The sequence below is a fragment of the Quercus lobata genome, chromosome 11 (genome assembly GCF_001633185.2).
Source record: "Quercus lobata isolate SW786 chromosome 11, ValleyOak3.0 Primary Assembly, whole genome shotgun sequence".
NCBI lineage: Eukaryota > Viridiplantae > Streptophyta > Magnoliopsida > Fagales > Fagaceae > Quercus > Quercus lobata.
In genome coordinates this window covers 9,645,576-9,667,015 of record NC_044914.1, presented here as the reverse complement: position 1 = coordinate 9,667,015, position 21,440 = coordinate 9,645,576, and the positions used below count along the sequence as shown (strand labels likewise).

The 21,440-nt window shown below is 31.9% G+C and overlaps 1 protein-coding gene across 1 annotated transcript; it reads left to right on the top strand.

The window, feature by feature from the left end:
* The first annotated feature begins 14,360 nt into the window (after window positions 1-14,360).
* LOC115966254 (cation transporter HKT8-like) lies at window positions 14,361-18,381 on the top strand. Its single transcript, XM_031085507.1, has 4 exons — window positions 14,361-14,624; window positions 15,359-15,492; window positions 16,999-17,232; window positions 18,183-18,381. Exons 1-4 carry the CDS (start codon window positions 14,376-14,378, stop codon window positions 18,283-18,285), a joined length of 720 nt encoding a protein of 239 aa, XP_030941367.1. The 5' UTR covers window positions 14,361-14,375; the 3' UTR covers window positions 18,286-18,381.
* Window positions 18,382-21,440: the final 3,059 nt, after the last annotated feature.

The window sequence follows — 21,440 nt, the reverse complement described above, 5'->3', positions numbered from 1 at the left end:
AATAAATTGAGGGTTAGATGTATTTCGTTAACTATTTCAATTATTCTTACAAAATTTGCCATTAACCTGTTTTCAAAGTATGAAGATAGAATAAATTTGTGTTTGAAATATCTAGAGAGACTAAACATAGACATTGTGATCACAAAACCAAATAGGCATATACTTGGCAAGAATTATTAACTTCCATACCCTCCCCCCACCCCCACCTTTTTTTTTTTTTCTAAATATATCCCTACACTGCTCCCATTTTACCGACATCATCTATCTGCAATCACAACTTACTTTGGCCATTGCTAATTTTTCCCAAGAAATAGTAAACTATTAGTTGAGCTAGCTAGCACAAATGTAAAGTGCTTGTAGGAGGAGGATAGAAGAGAAACCAAAGAAACATACATGTTCACTATAGCTTTAATGCAACACGAGCACATGCGCATGCGCATGCACGCGCGCGCGCACACACACACACATATATATATATATATATATATACACATATAATTTTTTCATAAACATGCAACAAAATATATTCTAGAATTTACTGCTAAGAATGCTAAGTAATATTTTAATGCAACAAACCCACGAAAAGATATCATATTCATAATATTATGATTAGAATGTTTTACGTAATTAATCCTTTTTCTTCTTCGGAAATGCCATATAAACATTGAAAGATATCTATTAGTTAGACACAAAGTAAGACTTATATAAATTTATTTTATTTTGATTAATATAGACCTATAATATATTAAAATTTAAAATTTAAAATTATACTATGGACATTTTATGTACCAAAAAATTTAGAGTTTAACTTAAAAATAATATCAAATTCTGAAATTTATTATGCTATCTCTATATTTTATTGCTTATACTCAAATTTTTATGCAGGAAAAATGATTATATAAAGAATTTGAGATCCATTATAGTTATTTTATAAATTTTGAAAATGTATCTTTTTTCTCTTGAACTGAAACTTTTATTTCTTTAATTTTTTTTTTCCCTACTATTATTTTCTTTTTAAAAATTTTGAACCTTATAAGAAAGTGTTTTTTTTTCTTTTTTTCTTTTTTTTTTTTGAGGGGGAGGAGGGAGGAGAGAAGAAGATTGACATATAAAATTAATTATAAATTAAACAAGAAAACATTAAACATCTTCTGGGAAATAAAAAATAAATTATTCTATGGTAGGACCAAGGACAATTGCATATCTCATCTCGTGGTTCCACCCATGAGTCATGATGTAAAAAAGAGTAGTAAACAAACTGAGCCAATTATTAAAAATTCAAGATTGTCCATTTGATTTTATTTCATATACAATCCAAACTCAAGCTTATCAAGAAACTAGATTACAAGCTCAAATTTTGTTCATTTTCGCATATATAATACTCCACTTTCATATATCATATATGTGTATCTTATACACGGGGATCTTTTTTTTTTTTTTTGATGAAATTATACACGGGAATCTTATGTGCATATGAGAGTGATATTACATATATCTATTCTATACAATACATGTGAGAAGTGGAAGAGTCATTTGAGCCAAAGGCCAGGCCATTGATATTATTACCAGGACTCTTGTGACTTAGTTGTATTGTTTGGTTTTGCCTACTAGAAGAAATATGAACTTAAACCTTCCTCTCCACCTGTTGTAAGTGGGAAAAAAAAAAGTCATTAACGTTATTTTTAGGAATAGAAGAAGGCGATTTTCTCAAGTTATTTTGGATAAAAGAAATGAAGATTAAATTTCCTAAAAATATTCTCCATAAAAGAAAATAATTTCAAATATACTTAAAACGTAAATAAGGTTTTCTTTTTCAGGAAACTAAAATAAGGTTTTATAAATGAAGAGAGAAAAAGTGGAAAAAAAATGTTATAAGATACAAGTAACAGACAATGAACTAACTAAAAATATGTTTTATGTTGTAGTTCGTCTTTGTTTTTTCTTCTGAACGATTGATTTTAAACACGTGTATACCTTTATCAAGAGCTTTATTAGCTCAGTGGGCAATGGCATTACCTACTTTATAGGAGAAATTGAGTTCAAAATCCTTGTTCTCTATTTGTATTGTAAGCAAATAAATAAAATAAAAGGATGAAATAAGGTCTTTAACATTTTTTTTTTTTTTTTTTGAATAAAGTCTTTAACAAAAATTAAGATAGTAGGTATTGCATTGATTAATAAAAGGAGTGTATCACATCATGTTGGACCTTGTCATGAATTTAATCAGTGTAAATCAATATTAATTATATATGACATAAGGGAGTATCACTATCACAGATATTATTGTATTCTTGAAATAGGGAAAAATGTTCACACACCTCCTGAACTTTGAGGTAGTGGCCAAGATACCTCCTGAACTTTTAATTTGACCAATTTACTCCACAAACTTTATACACTTGTGAAATTAATACCTTTGTTAGTTTGGTGTTAAAAAACTAATGGAAACACACGTGAACATAAAAAATGACAAGGTAGTATGAATCAATTCAATTGAGATGGAGAGAGAAAGCTTTAGAGAGAGAGAGAGAGAAAGACAAATCGTAGAAGGCTCCTGCTGTAAAAACAAAATTGGTACCAATACCATAAAATGCGAAAAACAGACGAACATAACACAATAAAAGCAATGAAAATCAAATAGAAACAATCGAAGAAAATGCATCACATATTTATAGATTCTAATCATTAGCTTAAAACAACATAGTTGAATTGAGAATAAAACCAATACCTTGGTTGAAAGCACAAAGATTGACCCAAAAATCTCAAATGACGAAGAAGATTTTTTGGACCTAAAAAGTTCAAAAGTCAAGGAAGAAGATGACACCATTTTCTTATTCCCTTCCATTGCTACTCTCAAAAACCTCTTTGTTGAATATATATATATAAATATATATATATATATATATATATATATATATTTATTTATATGGATTTAGATTTCCTAGGGTACTCTACCAAATAGATTTCCTTAAATCTTAACCATTTTTAATGATTTAATAGTCTAGATTTTACCATGTCAGCATTCTACTAACAACAATCTTAATTGTTTTTTTTTGCAACATTATTTTATTATTTTAAGAGCATTGTTAGTGGAATGCTGACATTGCAGAATCTAAACCCTTAAATCCTAAAAGAGTGGTTAGGATTTAAGGAATTTTACTGGTAAAGTACCCTAAGAAATCTAAAAGATCTAAATCCATATATATGTGTGTGTGTGTGTGTGTGTGTGTGTGTGTTCAACAACCATCGTCAGAGAAAAACTTTCCCAAGAAAAGAAAAATGGTGAAAAAAAGTATTTGCCAAAAGCCAAATAGAAACAATATAATGAAACAAAAAAAAAAAGAAGCGAACAAAACAAGGGAAAAGAATGAGAGAGACACATGGTTCTGGACTTTTGGTTCTACAGTCTCTCTCTAAAGCTTTCCTTCTCCATCTCAATTGAACTGATTCATACTCCTTTGGTCATTTTTATGCTCATGTGTCTCTCACGGGAGATTGAGTTTCTATTAGTTTTTAACACCAAACTAACAAAGGTATTGATTTGGCAAGTGTATGAAGTTTGTGGAGTAAATTGACTAAATTAAAAGCTTAGGAGGTGTCTTGACTAGGGCTGTCCAGCAATTTACTGACCCGCCTAAACCTACCAGGTCCGATCGACCCAAAGCCCAACAGGTTGACCCGAAATCCATGGTTGGTCGGATTCGAGTCTTTCTCTTAAAAAACTAACTATTTGAGTCAGGTAACAGGTTAAGGAATTAAAAACCCATATTACCCAACCCAACCAATGGTTTTAGCTAAATATATATATATATATATATATATATTGGTTATTTCTAGAACACGTGAAGACTGAAGAGAGAAGAGTACTGATTGGACTAAAGCACTAACTTGTTTAGTGCTACACGCTATGTTTCAAATCAAAATCACTGAGTTGCTAAGAGCGATGGGACTAAAAGGCTAAAAGCACTAAACTTACACAGTTTCCAGGCAAAAAGAAAATCTTCATCAAAAGATTTAGAACGGCTACACTTCAAATCAAAATAAGATTTTCACTTCCCCATGCCCATGGCCATGATGAGTCCTCCTTACTCCTTACTCGGCTCAACCTCAAGGTTTCAAGACTCTCAACCCTCATCTCTCTCTTTTATAAAATTTGTTTTCTCTAAGTTCTCTCTGTTCTCTTTGCTCTCTAGTCTCAAGGGTTGATTTCAAAATCCCTCTTTTTTATTTTGAAACAAACAAAGTCATTTACATCAAAACATTTCTTCACTCCACCAAATCAAATCCTGGTTGTTGTTGCCACCGCCTCATACTCACACCACACCTGACATCACCGCTTCACTTTGTTTCCACCATGGGTCTTCTTAACCTCTTAGTCTCGACTTCCTAGTCTCAGATTAGGTAAATTTTCTTCCTTTTTCATCCCTCTTTTTCTATATTTTGTGTTTGTAATATGGTTTAATCATTTTGTTCAAATGTTTTTTTTTTTTTTTTTTTTTTGATAAGTAATAAGAATCATATGAAAAGCAACTTAAAGGATCTTGTTCAAATGATAAAACTTAAAAGCTCGATTTGCAGAGACATGAAGCTTATTAGAAATAAAATAGAAAATGCACAAAATAAATTGAGAGAATTGATTCAACTGCATTTGTAGACCAAACAAAAAATCTCACCTTTCTAGAGCATCCCGTGTAGGATTTCCACTTCTTGTATAGTCATAAGGGTCATTGTCTATTGCCGAAGGCCGCATAACAGAGTATTAAAGACCATTTGAGTCAGAAAGATAGTTGAGGCAATCCAGATATTATAAAAGGTAGATAAATGAAGATTAGGGACCAAAACTGACCTAGAGATTGGATTCAAAGACAAAACCCTAATTATTTTGATTTGATTTGTTGGTCAAAGACTTGATTTATCACTTTTCAAAGATGGAACCCCTAATTTGAGTATGCTTGTTTGTGTTATCATTTTTCAAAGACTTGAATTATCACTTTTCTAAATGTGCTTTGTGTTTATTTTCGTGTTTACTCTTTACAGACAAACATTATAGTTAGTTTGATTCATTATTTTAGTGTGCTCTAACTGTGATTTGTATCTACTCTATTTTATTCCTTGTTTTGTTTTTTTTTTCTATGATCAATATACATGTATCTTCACTGTAAAAAAGAAGAAGAAGATGAACCCCTATTTTAAAAAGATGAAATCCAAACACATTTTTATTTTCTTATCTGCCTGTTTTATTCCTTGTTTTGTTTTTTGTTTTTGTTTTTTTTTCTATGATCAATATACTTGTATCTTCACTGTAAAAAAGAAAAAAAAAAGATGAACCCCTATTTTAAAAAGATGAAATCCAAACACATTCTTATTTTCTTATCTGATTGTATTTTATTGCTCATTTGTTTGATTCATTTTTCTTTCCTAACTTAAAATTTTGAAATCCTAATTTTATATAGGAGTTGAAAGTTGTTCAAGTAGGCTACTCCTTTTGCTTCCTTTTCAAGGTCGAATCCCTAACAACTAAGAGTTCTCTGAGGTATCATTTCTCTTATGTTGTTTCTCTTTTAACTTCTTGTTATTGTTTTTTTTGTTACTTTTGTCGTTGTTTTTGTTGTTGTTGTTGTTGTGTCACTTGTGTGTGTTCTTTTTATTGGGTTAGTAGTATCATTGTTGTGGTAATTTGCTAATGCTTAAATTTAATGTCTTTAGGTTATGAAACCCTCTAGTGATGCACCTCCTTCCCAAACAACACCCGCTGCCCAAGCTGAATCTGCTGCCACTCCAACTAATGCTGAGGCACTTCCACCTAAACCTAATGATAAAGTCAAGGTGAGTGAGATAGTTGCTGATTGTGGTGATAATAGGAAAAAGTCTACTGCTTGGGATCATTTTGAAAAATAAAGATTATTGAGGGTCAATTTAAGGCTGTTTGTCATTATTGCCAAAAAAACTTATCGTGCTAATAGTAAGGGGTATGGTATTACTAATTTATTGAATCATGTGCCAAACTGTGTTATAATAGAGATGCACTTAAAGGGCAACAAATCTTAGCATTTAAACCCAAAATAAATAGGGAGGAAGGATTTCAGTTTGTATCAACAGCCTTTACTGCTGAGACTTCTAGGAAGGCACTCGTTGAAATGATAATAATAGATGAGTTGCCTTTTAGGTTTGTTGAAGGGTATGGATTTCAAAGATATTCAACTACCTTACAACCTAAGTTGCAAATTAGGGATATCCCATCTCTTCAAAATATAGCTAGGGATGTTTATGGTGTTGAGAGAGAGAAACTAAGGGAAGCCTTGAAAGGTCATAGGGTGTGCCTTACTATGGACACATGGACTAGTATTCAAAATCTAAATTATATGTCCCTCACATGTCATTTTATTGATGATGATTGAAACTTGCATAATGAAATTCTAAATTTTTGTCAAGTTGAAGACCATAGTGGGGAGACTATAGGTAGAAAGATTGAGACGTGTTTACGTGAGTGGGGTGTTGATGGCATATTCACCTTAATAGTGGATAATGCTTCCTCTGATGGTGCTACCATTAAATTTTTACAAACAGTAACTAAAGATTGGAAGGGGATTGTTTTAGAACATGAGTTCTTGCACATGAGGTGTTGTGCACATATCTTTAATCTGATTGTGGGGGATGGTTTGAAAGAAATTGATGAGTCCATTGCTAGGGTGCATGAAGCGGTGAGGTATGTGAAATCCTCACCAAATAGAAATCAAACTTTTAGGAGTTTTATGGAAAGATTAAGTATTGAATTCAAGTGTTTACTAAGTCTAGATATACCTACTAGGTAGAACTCTACCTATCTCATGTTAGATACTGCTGAAAAATTTGAGAAAGTGTTCCTAAGAGTGGACTTTGAGAATGATAGCTATTCTTCATACTTTATGAACAAGGAAAATAGTGGTGGTTTTGGGATCTCCTTAAGGGGTTGATTTTCAATATTGTAGAACGTTTGTGGGTTTCTTAAAACTTTTTTACAATGCAAAAAAGAAGTTCTCCGGTTTTTTCTATGTTACTTCAAATACCTTCTTTAATGAGATGTTTGTGATTCAAGAGAATATTGCTCATTTAATTAAATCTCAAAATCATCTCTTGAAAAATATGGCAACTAAAATAGAAGCTAAATTTGAAAAATATTGGGAGAAAGGGGATAAAATTAATCAGCTTTTGTATGTGGTTGTGGTTCTTGTCCAAAAAAGAAAATGAAGTTTTTGAAATTTTCTTTTTCTGAAATTTATGGGGATGAATTGGCTGATGAGATGGTTAATTTGGTGAGGAAGACCATGGATAGGTTGTATGAATATTACTCTTGTGTTGATTCACCAAATGTGGAAATACCAAGTGAGAGTGAGAGGACACACATAGAAGGTGATACAATTGGTTGTACTGACTCATATGTGATGGTTAATTCTCGATATGAGCATTTCATAGAGGCTGAGAAGTTTATAGAGTGTAGCAATGAGATAGAAAAATATTTGGCTGAAAATTGTGAGAGTAGAAGGGATGTGAAATTTGAGATTTTGGGGTGGTGAAAAGCCAATTCAAATAGGTACCAAGTGCTGTCCAAAATGGCTAAGGATGTGCTGGCTATACCTATTTCTATAGTTGCTTCTGAATAAGCATTTAGTACTAGAGGGCGCATACTTGATCCATTTCGAAGTTCACTCTCTCCTCTCATAGTTCAAAATCTTGTTTGTGCTCAAAACTGGCTACAAGCCCATGTCCCAATTTCTTTTCGCAAGTCAAAGGATGAGATGGAGGCCTTAGAGGATGAATTTCATGACTTAGGTAATATGTTTAACTTCCAAACTTGTCTATTAAGTGGTATTAAATGTGTCGTATACTTGAGCAAAATTTAATCTATTGTCTCAATTTTTTCTTTTCTAGTTTTGAATCAAGCAATAACAGCAACAAGTTCTAGTTCTTGCTCAAGCAAAGGTGGTCCCCGTACCAAAGTTAGTATTGATGAATGATCATTGACCAAGTATGTTTCTGCCCTTGTAATTTTTGTTGATGTTGGTTACTTCTCTTTGGTCATTTTGTAGTTTTTGTTCTTTGTCTCTATATATTATTGATAAATATTTTTTTCCCTTCTATTGTAGGAGGAAGGAAGGTCGGATTTTGTATAGAAGGCAATTTTTGGATATATTTTGGAAGCTTTTTTGGACAGATGCATAGCTTTTCTAACTATACATGAACTCTTGCTTATAGGAAGGAAAAGTTAGCATCTATGTAGGCTTTCCTTTCTATAAGTTATGAACTTGTTAACTATAGATAATAGAGTAGTTCTTTATTGCTTTAGGAAAGCTATTTTTTGGAAATACTTATAGTATTCCATAATTGTAACTAATTATATATACTGCTCGGAATATTGCCTACTGCCTTGAGAAAGTTATAGTACTTCTTCATTGCTTTAGGAAAGCTATTTGTAGCAATGCTTGCTGCTGTGTGGAACGGTTGGCAGGTTTAATGTGTTCAAATTGACTTTTATATGCTTGAATTTTCTTGAGGCAATTTTGAGGTACTGCCCAGTGCCCAAGCCTTTAGGCTTAGGCAATTTCAAAAATATTTGTTGTAATGTGTGGATGATTAATAGGTGGTAAAAAAAATGGTATTTTGTGTATTTTTATTTGTTTGATTAATGCCCAGGTTTTACATGCTATTGACGTTAAACATGTTATAAAAAATGATATTTTGTATGTTTTTATTTCTTTGCTATTGTGCCCAAGTTTTACTTTATATTTTTTTTGTTCCCAAATGTCAATATGTGGGTTCAGAGAAGTATAAATTTGGACTAATATGCTTCAAGCAAAGCTTGAAGGCCCATTTTAAAGGGTACTGGCCTACTAAGAATTATTAATTTGGACATATTCAAGCTCTTGAAAGGCCATTCTAAAAGAAATGAAGTAAAAGAGAGGCCCAATCTGATATGATAAGATTCAAAAACTTTTTAAATTCTTGTAATTTAGAAAGCCCAATAATATTGGCCAAAAAGGGCCAAAAAAATTAAATCCCTGAAAATCTAAAAATTTGGCCCAATATGTGGTCCAAACTCGCCAAACCGTTGAATCCGACCCGCCCCAACCAATGACCCGACTCAGCAGGGCCGACCTATATTCCGGGTGAGTGCGGGTCAATTTTCTAGTGACCCGACCCAATCCAGTCGAGTGCGGGTTAGGCCCAAACTTGGGCCTACTCGACCTGTGGACAGTCCTAGTCTTGGCCACTACCTCAAAGTTTAGGGTGTGTGTGAGCATTTTTCTCCTTAAAATATTGTATAATTATTACTCCCTCTTCTCCTTGTAAGGATTCGCTATTGCATTACTTTATAAGTGATGTTAGATACATTGATTTAGCTAGAAATGAATGAGATCATGTATATGATGATAGAAAGTTACATATCTGCCCAAATTCATTAGCTAAATTAGTCTAATACATTTTAGTTTAAAAATTCAAAAACTAGAATTAGCTTGTAACAATTTTGTAGTAAAATATATAGGAGTGATTGTAGGAATAGTACAAATTTAATTACACAAATCTTAGAAAATGATGTGTCACTAATCACAAAAAATAATTTGCCATTTATTTACTTTGTTGTTGAGGTAACACCAATTACATTTATTGTCACATCAATTTATAAATTTTTTATAGTAAAATTTTGTGGTAACTTTTAACATTTTCTAATATATAGTATTCTATATACTTCTCTTTTTGCATATAAATGGAGATATATTTATTACTATTTTGAAAAAAAAAAAATACTAATTTACATTTTCTAATAACTTTTTTTCTCACATCAATTGTATATAACCTTGTTTATTTCAAATGTGACCCGTGAGAATAAGCTTAAGGGTAAGAGAGGAAAAGAATAGTTTGATGATAATTTGTTGACAATAGATACTTTTAGAGATAGATATTAGTGTATGTATGAGCGGTTTTATGATGATTACGATGATAAATTGCGTGCAAAAGCTATTTTTGATCGAGAAAGGGAGCCCATAAAATAGAATATGGATATCTTTTGATTTTTAGTCAAATATTGACCATTTTCTAAAAAAGGTCAATGGATAAGATATATATTTTGTTTTATATTGTCGTATAAGTTTCGTATTATGCTACTAAAATTTTGGTGCCTTTTTCCAATGGTAAACATTAAGCAGTCGCCTATATAACCCACAAAAAAGAAGAGCATTAGGCCATGCTCAAAAACATTCCTTCATATAAAAGAGTAAAAGACAATATTTTATATGATTAGGCACGAAGTTGCATTTATAACATTGCCATTTGAAATTCATCTCTCCTATAACCCAACTAATGAGTAAAGACTTAAGTTCCTGGACCTAATTATTTGTTGGTGATGTATCAGAAATCATATTATATTTAAACCAAATAAACCTAAAATTACTTCCTGACAATAATAAACAAAGTCAATTCCTTGTTTCATAAGGGTAACAAAGCAGCCGTAGTTGACTATTAGTTGTTCTTTACAGGAAATTCTAACAAGTCAGGCTTGCAATAATCTATTTCCAGCAATATGGGGATACATGGTGCAATTTTTCAGGCTTATAATTATGATGAACACACGTACTTGACAGTGCCACTGGCAGACCTTATAAAGGCGATCGAGTTAGCTCACATCTTTCAGATGCATTAGTCAATATATAGCTTCATATAGAGTAAGAATTCCTATGTTTCGAGGGGTTTAAAGTGACTTGAAATACTAGTATTTGAGGAAATGACTTCTATCAAGCAAACAATCCAATTTCTGCATGTCATTTTCTTGGATCCGATACGTTCTATATGCATGCTTGTAAAGAATAAAGCTTTGCATACATGTAGCTTGCACACACAACCCTATTGCTACAATGTTGTTAGTTACACGATTCTTTTTTTATTTTTATTTTATAAATTTGATAGTTGAGAAATTGAGGGATTTGAATCCTAAATGTTTTTATCAGTGGCGGAACCAGAAATCTTGAGTTGGGGGGCCGAACTATATATTCTATCAAGATAAACTCAAATAAAAAATAAACACTCCCCTAAAAAATCCACATAATATGTGTGTGTGTGTAAATATAAAATATATAAATTGTTTGCAAACTTCATCTATGTTTGACAAATCAATATCATAATATTATAATTGAAGTATCATATGAGCTTTTTTATTTCTTGATAAAATCTTGAGAATAGGAAATTTCAACCAAATTGCATATATTATCAATGTTGAATGATTTGAACGTATTAATTAGAATTGAAATTGAGCTAAAAATTAGGGGTTCTACACTTCCACTATTTACTCACAAAACTTACTACCTAACTATTTCATTTTATTGCAATTATATATCAACTCTAAACTCTCTTCTTTTAGGAAAAATTACTAAATTATTTGATCAATGCTTTCTTTTGGGGGGGGCCAACTCTTATTTTTTTTCATATAACCTTTATATATTTATAAAATATACTTAAATTGTAAAAAAAATTAAAAATTTTGGAGGGGCCAAGGCCCCCCAAGGATACGTGTGGCTCCGCCACTGGTTTTTATTGAAAATATTAAAGAATACCAATTAGTTGAGTTATAAGATTCTTTATTCTAACCAATGCGATTGAAATGGAGTAAAGAATATGTTACAAACCTTAAAAGAAAGATTCTTATAAATAAGAAATGAAAGTGGTCATGAATCTGAAGAGAAAGAAGAAAAATGAAAGTGTCTGTAGGGCCAATGATGAATAAAAACCAAGCGTGATGTGAAGTGCACTAACCGAAAGGAATTTGGTTCTCCATCATTGGAGAATTGCTTGCTCGCTTGGGTGCTCAAAGTGGAGGAAATTAGGAAACAACTTGAGCAAGTGGGATTTGGCTCAGTAGTCATTGGCATTTTTGAGATGACTCAGTAGTCATTAAGTTTACATTAAGTAATGCCATTGGCATTTTCACCATCAACATTAAGTTTACATGACTCAGTAGTCATTGCCATTTTTGAGATTTTTTTGACTGCGACAAGTCAATGTATAAACCTCTATTACCTATATAAAGTACATGAAGGGGAAAGTTTATATTAAAAAAAAAGTAAAAATGAATGGGAAAAGTTTTTCATCCCAAAAGTACAATATTTGCAAGTAGGAATTGAAATCCAATGCAATAGCTAATTTTCCACAAAATTTCAACTTTTTCAAAATTTTAATTTTTTATTATCTTTTTTTTTTATAACTTTTTTACTCTTTTAATTTTCTTGATCCAATGGTCAATATCAAAAGTTAAAAAGTTAATTTTTGATTTAAGCCATTTAAAGAGTATTGCAAGGTGTAATGCTATTGTACTGAATTTCAATTAGAATGTAATGCCTAAGTAATCCAAGGACTCAAATATAGTAAATCAAGAAGGTGGGTATGACCTATTCGATCTTAAAGGCCCATTTAGTAGAGAAGTTTGAATAATGTTGTTTGTAATTTTTTGAAATATATGTGAGTGAAAAAATGTGTGAAAATGCATATAATATTGTTTAAAAACTGAAAAAGAGTTGTTTAACAACTCTATTAAACAGGACCTTACATGATAAAGTTTTTTTTTTTTTTTTTTTTTTTTAAAATGAAAGTAAGGAAACTAATCTAAGGAACTTTGCCTAGAATTTCCTCTGAACTGGAAGGATTTGTGCTTAGATGTGATAATTACGTGGTATAGATTCATGTTGGGTGCAAGCATCGTGTGGGTCCAGCCCACATGATTCCGTCAAAGCTCATTAAATGACCTTGCTTCCTCAAGCTTCCAAAGGCAGCATCCATTCCTTGGGCAGTGACTTACGCGTGTGAGACACGCTGAAACTGAAACGGACAAAAGAAAGAAAACTGAGTCCATTCGGCCTTGTGGTGAGCTGAGAGCCATTCGGCCATTTTGGAGTGTGTTCCAGAGAGATCAAAACACAGAAGATAGAGAGAAACACAGAGAGTGTGAGAGAGTAAAAAAAAGAAAAATAAGATAATTTTCTTTGCTCAAGTTACATATAAAGAAGATAAATTGATGAAGTTTTCATAGAATTTTTGAGTGCTACAACCATGGAGAGTTGAAGTATTTAGAATGAGATTTTGCTACTAGTTTTGTGATAAGATTGTATTTATTCTTTGAGATTATCCAATTTATTGTGGACTCAAGTTTAGCATAAACTTGAAGTTGTAAGTTCTATTTCATAGTGGATATTTTTTGGAGCTGCTCCCGTGATTTTTTTCTTTACACCGAATGATTTTTCACGTAAGATTTAGTGTTCTTGTGTGGATGTGTTTATGTGGTGCTTGCTGGAATTTTTTTATTTTATAATATTGCTATTACTTGGTAGTTATATATTTTAATTCACACATAGACATGGAGGAGATTAGGATTTTTCCCCCCAACAATTCATGCATGCAAAATAGGGTTGCAATTTCTAGCTGCAAACTGCAAAGGCGAGTTACATCCCTACTGCAACCCAACCCTAACCCAATTTGTCCGCATCCAAAAATTTTAGGCTAAAATATATTTATGTACCTCTAAGTTTTATTTTTTTGGAAATTTAGCTTTTGAAATTTTAATTTATTTCATTTAATTTTTGAAGCTATTTTGTTTTGATAATGTAGTTTTTCTGGCCATATTTATTTATTAATCTTACTTCTATTAAATGTCATGTGATATAAATGACGTTGTTTAGTAAAAAGTATAAACATTTCATGATTGAAAAAAAAAAAAAAAAAGAGGATCCATAATTTTGTGATTCGTTGGAATAAATTAAAAGTGTTTACTTTTCATAATTTTGTGATTCGTTGGAAAAAATTAAAAGTGTTTAATTTGGTACAAACCGAAAAAATAAGGACAGATTACTCTCTATTCTCTCTATCTACCTGTCTAAAAAAATTGATAAATATATCAGATTGATTACTAATAAAATAAATTCTGACCATATGATCAACCGGTATGGTATTCATAACTTTCGTTATTAAATCATGTGTCTCATGATCTTTTTACATTACCTAACATTTATCGAGAGTAAGATTAAAGAATTTGAGTCAAACAATTACATTAACAATAAATAAAATCTTTGATTACATTATAACTTTAGAAACTAAATTGATAATTATTAGAATAACAATTAACCGATAAGTTATCAACAAAACTGCGAACTTAATCATTTAATCATATTATTATAACAAAATAATTTTCTCATATGTTTTTTTTCTCTCATAATATTTTTTCAGCAGAGAAAAAAATAATTCTGATGCCGCAGGTTCCTTTTTATGTAGTGTCATTTCAGTGCATTAGCTAGATGAATAAATAATCTCATGTATCCCACTAAATTGTAGAGCTTGGTTATGCAAATCTTACCTCAGTAAAGATGATTAATTTTTCTTGTTTCAACCAATCCTTCTCTCGTCAAATTCGCTCGTTTTTTCGTTTCTTCCTCTTCCATGTCAACCCTTTTTGGATCCAGCTCAGTTACTTCATAATTGTCTCTATTTTTGGTCATCTAGCTTTGATGGTCTCAAAGCCAAGAACTGCTCGGTTTAGGCCTAACGACTCTGACGTGTTCTTCACGTCCGTCTCTGCCACCACAGTTACAAGCATGTCAACAATCGAAATGGAGGTTTTTTCCAATACCCAACTCATTATTATGACAATCTTAATGTTTGTTGGTGGAGAGGTATTCACTTCCTTTCTTGGACTCCAATTTACAAGGTCCAAGTTCTCCAAAAATTGTCCAAGTAGTGACCAAAACAGTGTTAACCTTAGTCACAATTTTCCTGACCATACTAATTCTGACAATCAAATTGAACTTAATGTAGAAAAAGAGAAATCAGACATCAATAATATTATTGAGAATGGTAGTCTTAATTATAGCTCTATTAAGGTTTTGGGATATGTGGTTTTGGGTTATCTATTTGTGGTTCATCTAATTGGTTCTAGTCTTGTTTCATTGTATGTAAATCTTGTTCCGAGTGCGAGGAAGGTACTCAAAGACAAGGGCCTAGAAACACTGACCTTTTCTGTCTTCACAACTGTTTCAACTTTCACAAATTGTGGTTTTGTCCCAACAAATGAGAACATGATAGTTTTCAAGAAGAATTCAGCTCTCCTACTACTACTCATTCCACAAATCCTTATGGGGAACACTTTGTACCTTCATGCTTGTTAGCCATGATCTGGGTCTTAAAGAAAACCACCAAGCGTGAGGAATTCAGATATATATTGATGAATTACAGAGATATGGGCTATGGTCATTTGCTCTCTGGTCATCACGCTTTGCTTCTAGCTATGACTGTTTTCGGATTCATATTGATACAGTTTATACTGTTTTGCTCCATGGAGTGGAATTCACAGGTCATGGATGGTCTGAATTTGTATCAGAAAGTCGTTGGCTCTTTGTTTCAAACTGTGAACTCGCGGCGTACTGGTGAATCAGTATTTGGTCTCTCCAGCATCTCAGCAATTCTGGTTCTCTTCGTCGTAATGATGTATGTGAGTCTGTCTTACATTCTCTCTCGGTTACTCTAATTGTTCTTTATTTCCATGTCAAGGGTATTGAGATCTTCTCCGTTTGAAATGAACTGATTTCAACATTCAGATTAAATAATCTCTTAACTGTATTATAGACTCTCCATTTCAAATGAAATAGAGAAGATCCTATTCTGTGCCTAGAGAGTGTCACTGTAAATGCATGATTGGGATAAGAAAGTTAAGAGACTGTAAATGCATGATTGGGATAACAAAGTTAAGAGATTACAAGGAAATGGTTCTTTGTGGCTAGTCCCGCCAGAAGTTTTGGCATGTACCCTCTTATAGCTTTTTTTGGCTAAGCCACTTTTGACTAAAGAATCAATATTCCACTTGATTATAAATTATGATCTCCATTCATTAGATTTGACAATTATACAAAAGTTTATTGTACCCCAAATACTTACCCTCAAAATCAATTTTGGAGTTCTTCTCAGGAAAAAAAAATTTATAGTAATTATTTTTTAAGAATACAATAAATGTATACTTCATCGTCTCATATGATAATGAATCTTACTAATTAAATTTATATTAGATTTCATTATTCATAAAGAGATACTACGCATTTATTGTATTTTTGAAATATTATATAATTTTTCTGATATTAATTGTTTACCACATTAAAATATAAAATACTATTAAAAAAATAAAATATTTTTTTCTATCCTTAAAAAGCTTTTAAAAATATTTTATAAATATATGTTTTTTGGAAATCCATTAAAAAAATTCAAATTATAATAATATCAAACTTTAACAGCAAAGATTAGACTACAATTGCTTATTTCAGTATCCCTTTTGGAATGACAATGTCATGTTCGTTGATTTTTGGGCTGAGGTTCCCGAAGCATAAGTTGCCACTTCATTAAAGTCAGTCTTTGGCTCTTCTCATTGAAAAAGTGTACCATGTTTTAGTAATACCAACTCAGTATTTATTTTAGTATTTCTTACCTAATAAATGAGTGGCACTTGTTTCAAAAAACCACATCAAACTACTCCAATAAATGATTAATTTATTTTCCCGATAGTATAGAAGATTGTGATTAGTTTATTAGAGTATTCTGATGTGATTTTTTGAAATAGGTGTTACTTATTTATTAGGTAGGAAATACCAAAACAGATGCTGAGTTGGTATTACCGAAATATGATACACTTTTTCCTTCGCAATTGTGCTTTTGAGTTTTGACCCCGCAATTGTTATCCACGCCATAGGGTTCCAATAGTGACTCCAACATGCATTATTAATTACCCTTATTTCCACTTATAATTGCTTAAGTGAAAAGATTTGTTTCAGAGTTACTTATGTGGCCATTATAACATGGGTATCTTCAGTGACTATTCATGACGAAAATAATTTTCTCGACACATGCATACCAAGTCAGCTAGAATGAACTTAATTAAAGTTACTCCCCAAAAAAAAAAAAAAACCCTTTAATATGGTACCAGCTAAGTTTACTTTTATCTTACAGGTATCTCCCACCATATACTACGTGCATTCCACCAAACGTTCATGTCCATGAGGAGTTCCCAAAAAATGGGAAGCAAAGCCAAAATCGAAAGAATACTTTTATGGAGTGTCTAATCTTCTCACAACTCTCCTATCTAGCCATTTTCATTATTCTCATATGTATCACAGAGAGACAGAAAATGGAAGAAGACCCCCTCAACTTCAATGTTTTGAACGTCACCATAGAAGTAATAAGGTATATAAGTTTTGTTTTTCCCCACTTTCTTTACTATTCTCTTATTATATCGTATCTTCTGATCTTATGCATGTTATCATTCGGATGAGACACAAAGTATATTAGAAAATTGATGTGACAAAGTATCACGGAAACATATATGTAAAAAAAAAAAAAAAAGTCTAAATTGTAAACTATACAGTGCATACCATAAAGTGTAGAGGTTTTTAGATTTTACACATCGAAATTTCAAAATTTGGATTTTACTTCTTGAAATTTGAGGCTATTTGAATTTTACACCCTAAAGTTTTAGAATTTGGATTTTACATTCTAAAATTTGGGGATGTTTGGATTTTTTACTCCTTTAAGTTTTAGAATTTTGATTTTACCCCCTGAAATTCTATTTCATTTGCATTAGTAATTCCTCCATCTATATTTTCCATTAAGGGCCAAAAAAACTTGCCACGCAAGACATAATAAAAACGATGCGACATTATTTTATTGGATGAGCTAAACATGCATGACAAGTTTATGTGGTATTTAACGAAAAATATGGACGAAGGGGTTGTTGATGCAAATAGAATAGAACTTTAGGAGATAAACTCTAAATTCTAAAATTTCAGTATGTAAAATCTAAACATCTCCAAACTTTATGATATAATTCTCCCAAAGTTTAAAGGGTAAAATCCAAATTCTAAAACGTCATGATGTAAAATCCAAATACCCCCAAATTTCAAAGATAAAATCTAAATTCTGAAATTTCCAGATGTAAAATCTAAGCACCCCAAACTTCAGGGGGTGTAGTTTACAATTTAGCGGTAACAAAAAAATTGAAGGCAGAATTGGAATCTTTTGTAAAAGAGTGGCCTTGGAATTATAGTAGTAGCAAACAATATACGAAGTTCAATTGTTTTTTCGATCACCTGTAGGCTGTATATAATAACTAATTAAGATTCTCTGGTTATGTTTAGTGCATACGGGAATGTTGGGTTCACCACTAAATACAGCTGCAAACGGCAATTGAAACCAGATAGCCTCTGTGTAGACACATGGTATGGATTCGTGGGAAGGTGAAGTACTAAGGGAAAATTCATCCTCATCATTGTCATGTTCTTTGGAAGGCTTAAAAAATTCAGTATGAAAGGTGGTCAAGCCTGGGACCTTTCCTAACTGAGGTCTTAAACTAAATCTTTAACTTCTTCATGCAAGAAGTTTAGTTGACTAAGTATTTAATTTGTACTACTATAAAGTAGAGTACAAGGTTTGCACTAAGTCTTGTAATATGAAGTACTTAAGCTTCCTCATGAGTACTAAGTAATAATTTGCTAAAACTACTGTGTAGTTTCCTTGGCAACATGTGGATAATTAAACTATGATGTGTGATTAACTTAGGTTTTGGTGGTTTTTAGAAGAATATTCAGATTCTTTTCATATCTCCCATATTAAAAACATCAAGAAAAAACAAAACAAAACTACAACTCAAATTTTTGTAGTACACTGCTAGTACCTGCGAACTTAGACGTAGGCATATGCCGATGCGTCTGCCTACCCTAGTTAATTACTGACATTTGTGGACAATTTAGAATGAAGATGACTCAAATTTTTTCACAGTAGTTGTAGTAGCAACATCACCATTGAGCCCAACAACCAAGTGAGAAATAGCATTTATAAGTGGAGGAGTTGCTTGCCATAATCGTTGAGCATATGAACTTCTTTCCTGAGAACTATTCAATAGCATTTGCATGTGAAGTCCTGTTCTCTTACAACTCTCTGTATCACAGATCACAAATAAGTGGTATGTCATTAGACTTGTTACCCCCACTACTTCCACAATCAAATATAATCAAGGATTCCACGTATGTAGAAGACATTTTCTTGACCATTATCCTTTTCTTGATACAATCATATGCCTCCTAGTCCTTTGGCGTGCAAGCCTTACCACCTCCATTTTCTACTCTCTTTTTTCCCCTCAAATACTCTACTCAAAGTATTAGAGTACTTTGTCCTTGTTTGGAACAACCAATTTGGGGCTTAAAAACACGTCTTTTTAAATGAAATATCTTTTGAAGACATGCTGTTATGTTCTTGTGGATGAACAATTCAAAACTTTTGCCTCTCTTTTTCCATTGACTATTTTTCACAAACAATATGGCAAAATTGGGTGATAATATATCTTCACAAAATATTTCAAAACAACAAAATGTATAATGTACCTTTCAGAAAGGGAAGCCAACATATTGCAAGACAAAGTATAGAAGGTTAATTTTTCAATACAAAGGAAACAAAAATATATAAAATATTTGCTATGGTAGGGGAATAAACCTGTGTTACAACTTGCAAAGCTTTCATTTTATGGAGAAAATTTTTTCATTTTAGAAAACATAGAAGTTAATTAGGAGTAGAAGAGTTCAAGAAGTTGGAAAAGGGAATGGAACTATATGACAATGATATATGTAATGTTAAGTCCATTGTATAATGATGCACAATATTATTATTATTCTTTTTTTTTTTCCCTACAAAATAGAAACCCATACACAGCTAAGTGGTTGCCCAAAAGTTTGATTAAAATTTAAATACTAAGGACATAAACCTACTTATTGTTGAATATAAATATATTAGTTTTTAGACCCCTGAAAACATAGTATGTTTAACCAAATTTATTAGCCAAGTAGTTACATAGGTTAATTATTCAGATTTAGGTTAAACATTCATCACACATAACATGCATAGCGAAAATCTAAATAACACAAGATGTGATGATCCAGGAAAACTAATGAAACAAACTAGTTTTAAGGTAAAAAAAAAAACTTGAAGGGAACGATCCCAAGAGAACAATACACTATATCAAATTGAGATTTACAATCAAGAATACTAATTCGTAGTAAATCTAACTATAGTTATGAAATTGAGCTTTGAACCCTTCAGGCTTCTTTGATGTGGACTTGCTCCAACATGAACCTCTAGTTCACGTCTTTAGATCTCCAACATAGACCTCTAGTCTATAACTCCAAGACCACCATTGAAGGTTTAGATCTAACACCATTGATGACTGGTATGTAGCAACTTCAAATCTACCGGTTCTAATGGTATGTAAATTGATTTCTAGTAGTAACTTTGAAATGAGAAAGCACAGAACCTTTTTGGATCTCAAAAGAGAAATGTACTCCAAAGTCTCAACAAAACATGCCTTAGAGTTTCCTTCAAATACTTAATGAAGTAGATCTGAAACCCTAATCACTTGACGAGCCAATGGGCTATTAGGCTGAAATTAAATTCTATAGATTCATAATTCGATTAGTCGAATTATCTTCTCGATCGATCGAGCCTTGCATGTTTTGAATTCCTCAATTTGCATCTTCCTTATTCTTGTATTCTGACTTGCAGTACCTTGAGTATTGTTTAATATACCCTATAGAGTCTAAGATCCATATCTAGACAAATTTGTGCTCATGGTTTGCCAATTGTTTTAAAATTTTAGAACCTAACAAAATAAATAATAAAAATTTAATAGGTCATTAATTCATTTGCTTGCATGAAATGCTAATGAACAAATTCTCAAAGTGTCACATGGTAGGACCTCATGCTCACACATGCATGCGCACGCACACACATAAATTTATTCCAATCAAACTATCAGATTTTGGTCAAATCGCATTTAAACTCAGGTTGGCCTTGGTCAAACTTGGGTAAAATATTGGTGTTCAGGTGAGCTTTTGAGCTTGTTTGACCATTGGTCAGCTTAGTTAGAGTTTGGCCCACAAAGGGCATTTTGCTCATTTTAACTTTGGACCGAAAAATTAAGTGATCCGATGTTCGAATTGAATAAATTAATTAATATCTAGAATTCTCATTATCCTAGTGTGAAAACATGATTTTGGAGAATTAATTTTAAGGTTCGATTTTGCATGTAAATTAAGATTGAACAAAATATGTTGTTAATAGTGACAAATTTAGTAGATCCATGATCATTTACTATATGTGCCTATTTGTGTTGAGGGAAGAAAAAAACACTTTGGATTTATTTGTGGTTGCTTATGATTTGTCCTGAATTTCCATGAAATTCCTGGATTATGTTATTCAAATTTTGGCAATCTCTACTCTTAGTTCTAGAAAAAAAAGAAAAAGAAAAAGATCAAGAGTCTTGTAACTCGACCAATTGGCACATCTTGATATTTTCAAACGAGACATCCAGGGTTCAATTCTCTCACCCCAACTATCAAAATATCAAA

What these genes read in the sequence shown, in the direction of transcription:
- LOC115966254 (XM_031085507.1), top strand. Translation starts at nt 14,376, where the DNA reads ATGATTAATTTTTCTTGTTTCAACCAATCCTTCTCTCGTCAAATTCGC. An exon ending in TGTCAACAATCGAAATGGAG is followed by an intron (nt 14,625 to 15,358) that starts GTTTTTTCCAAT and finishes TGGAATTCACAG; the next exon opens with GTCATGGATGGTCTGAATTT. An exon ending in GTCACCATAGAAGTAATAAG is followed by an intron (nt 17,233 to 18,182) that starts GTATATAAGTTT and finishes GGTTATGTTTAG; the next exon opens with TGCATACGGGAATGTTGGGT.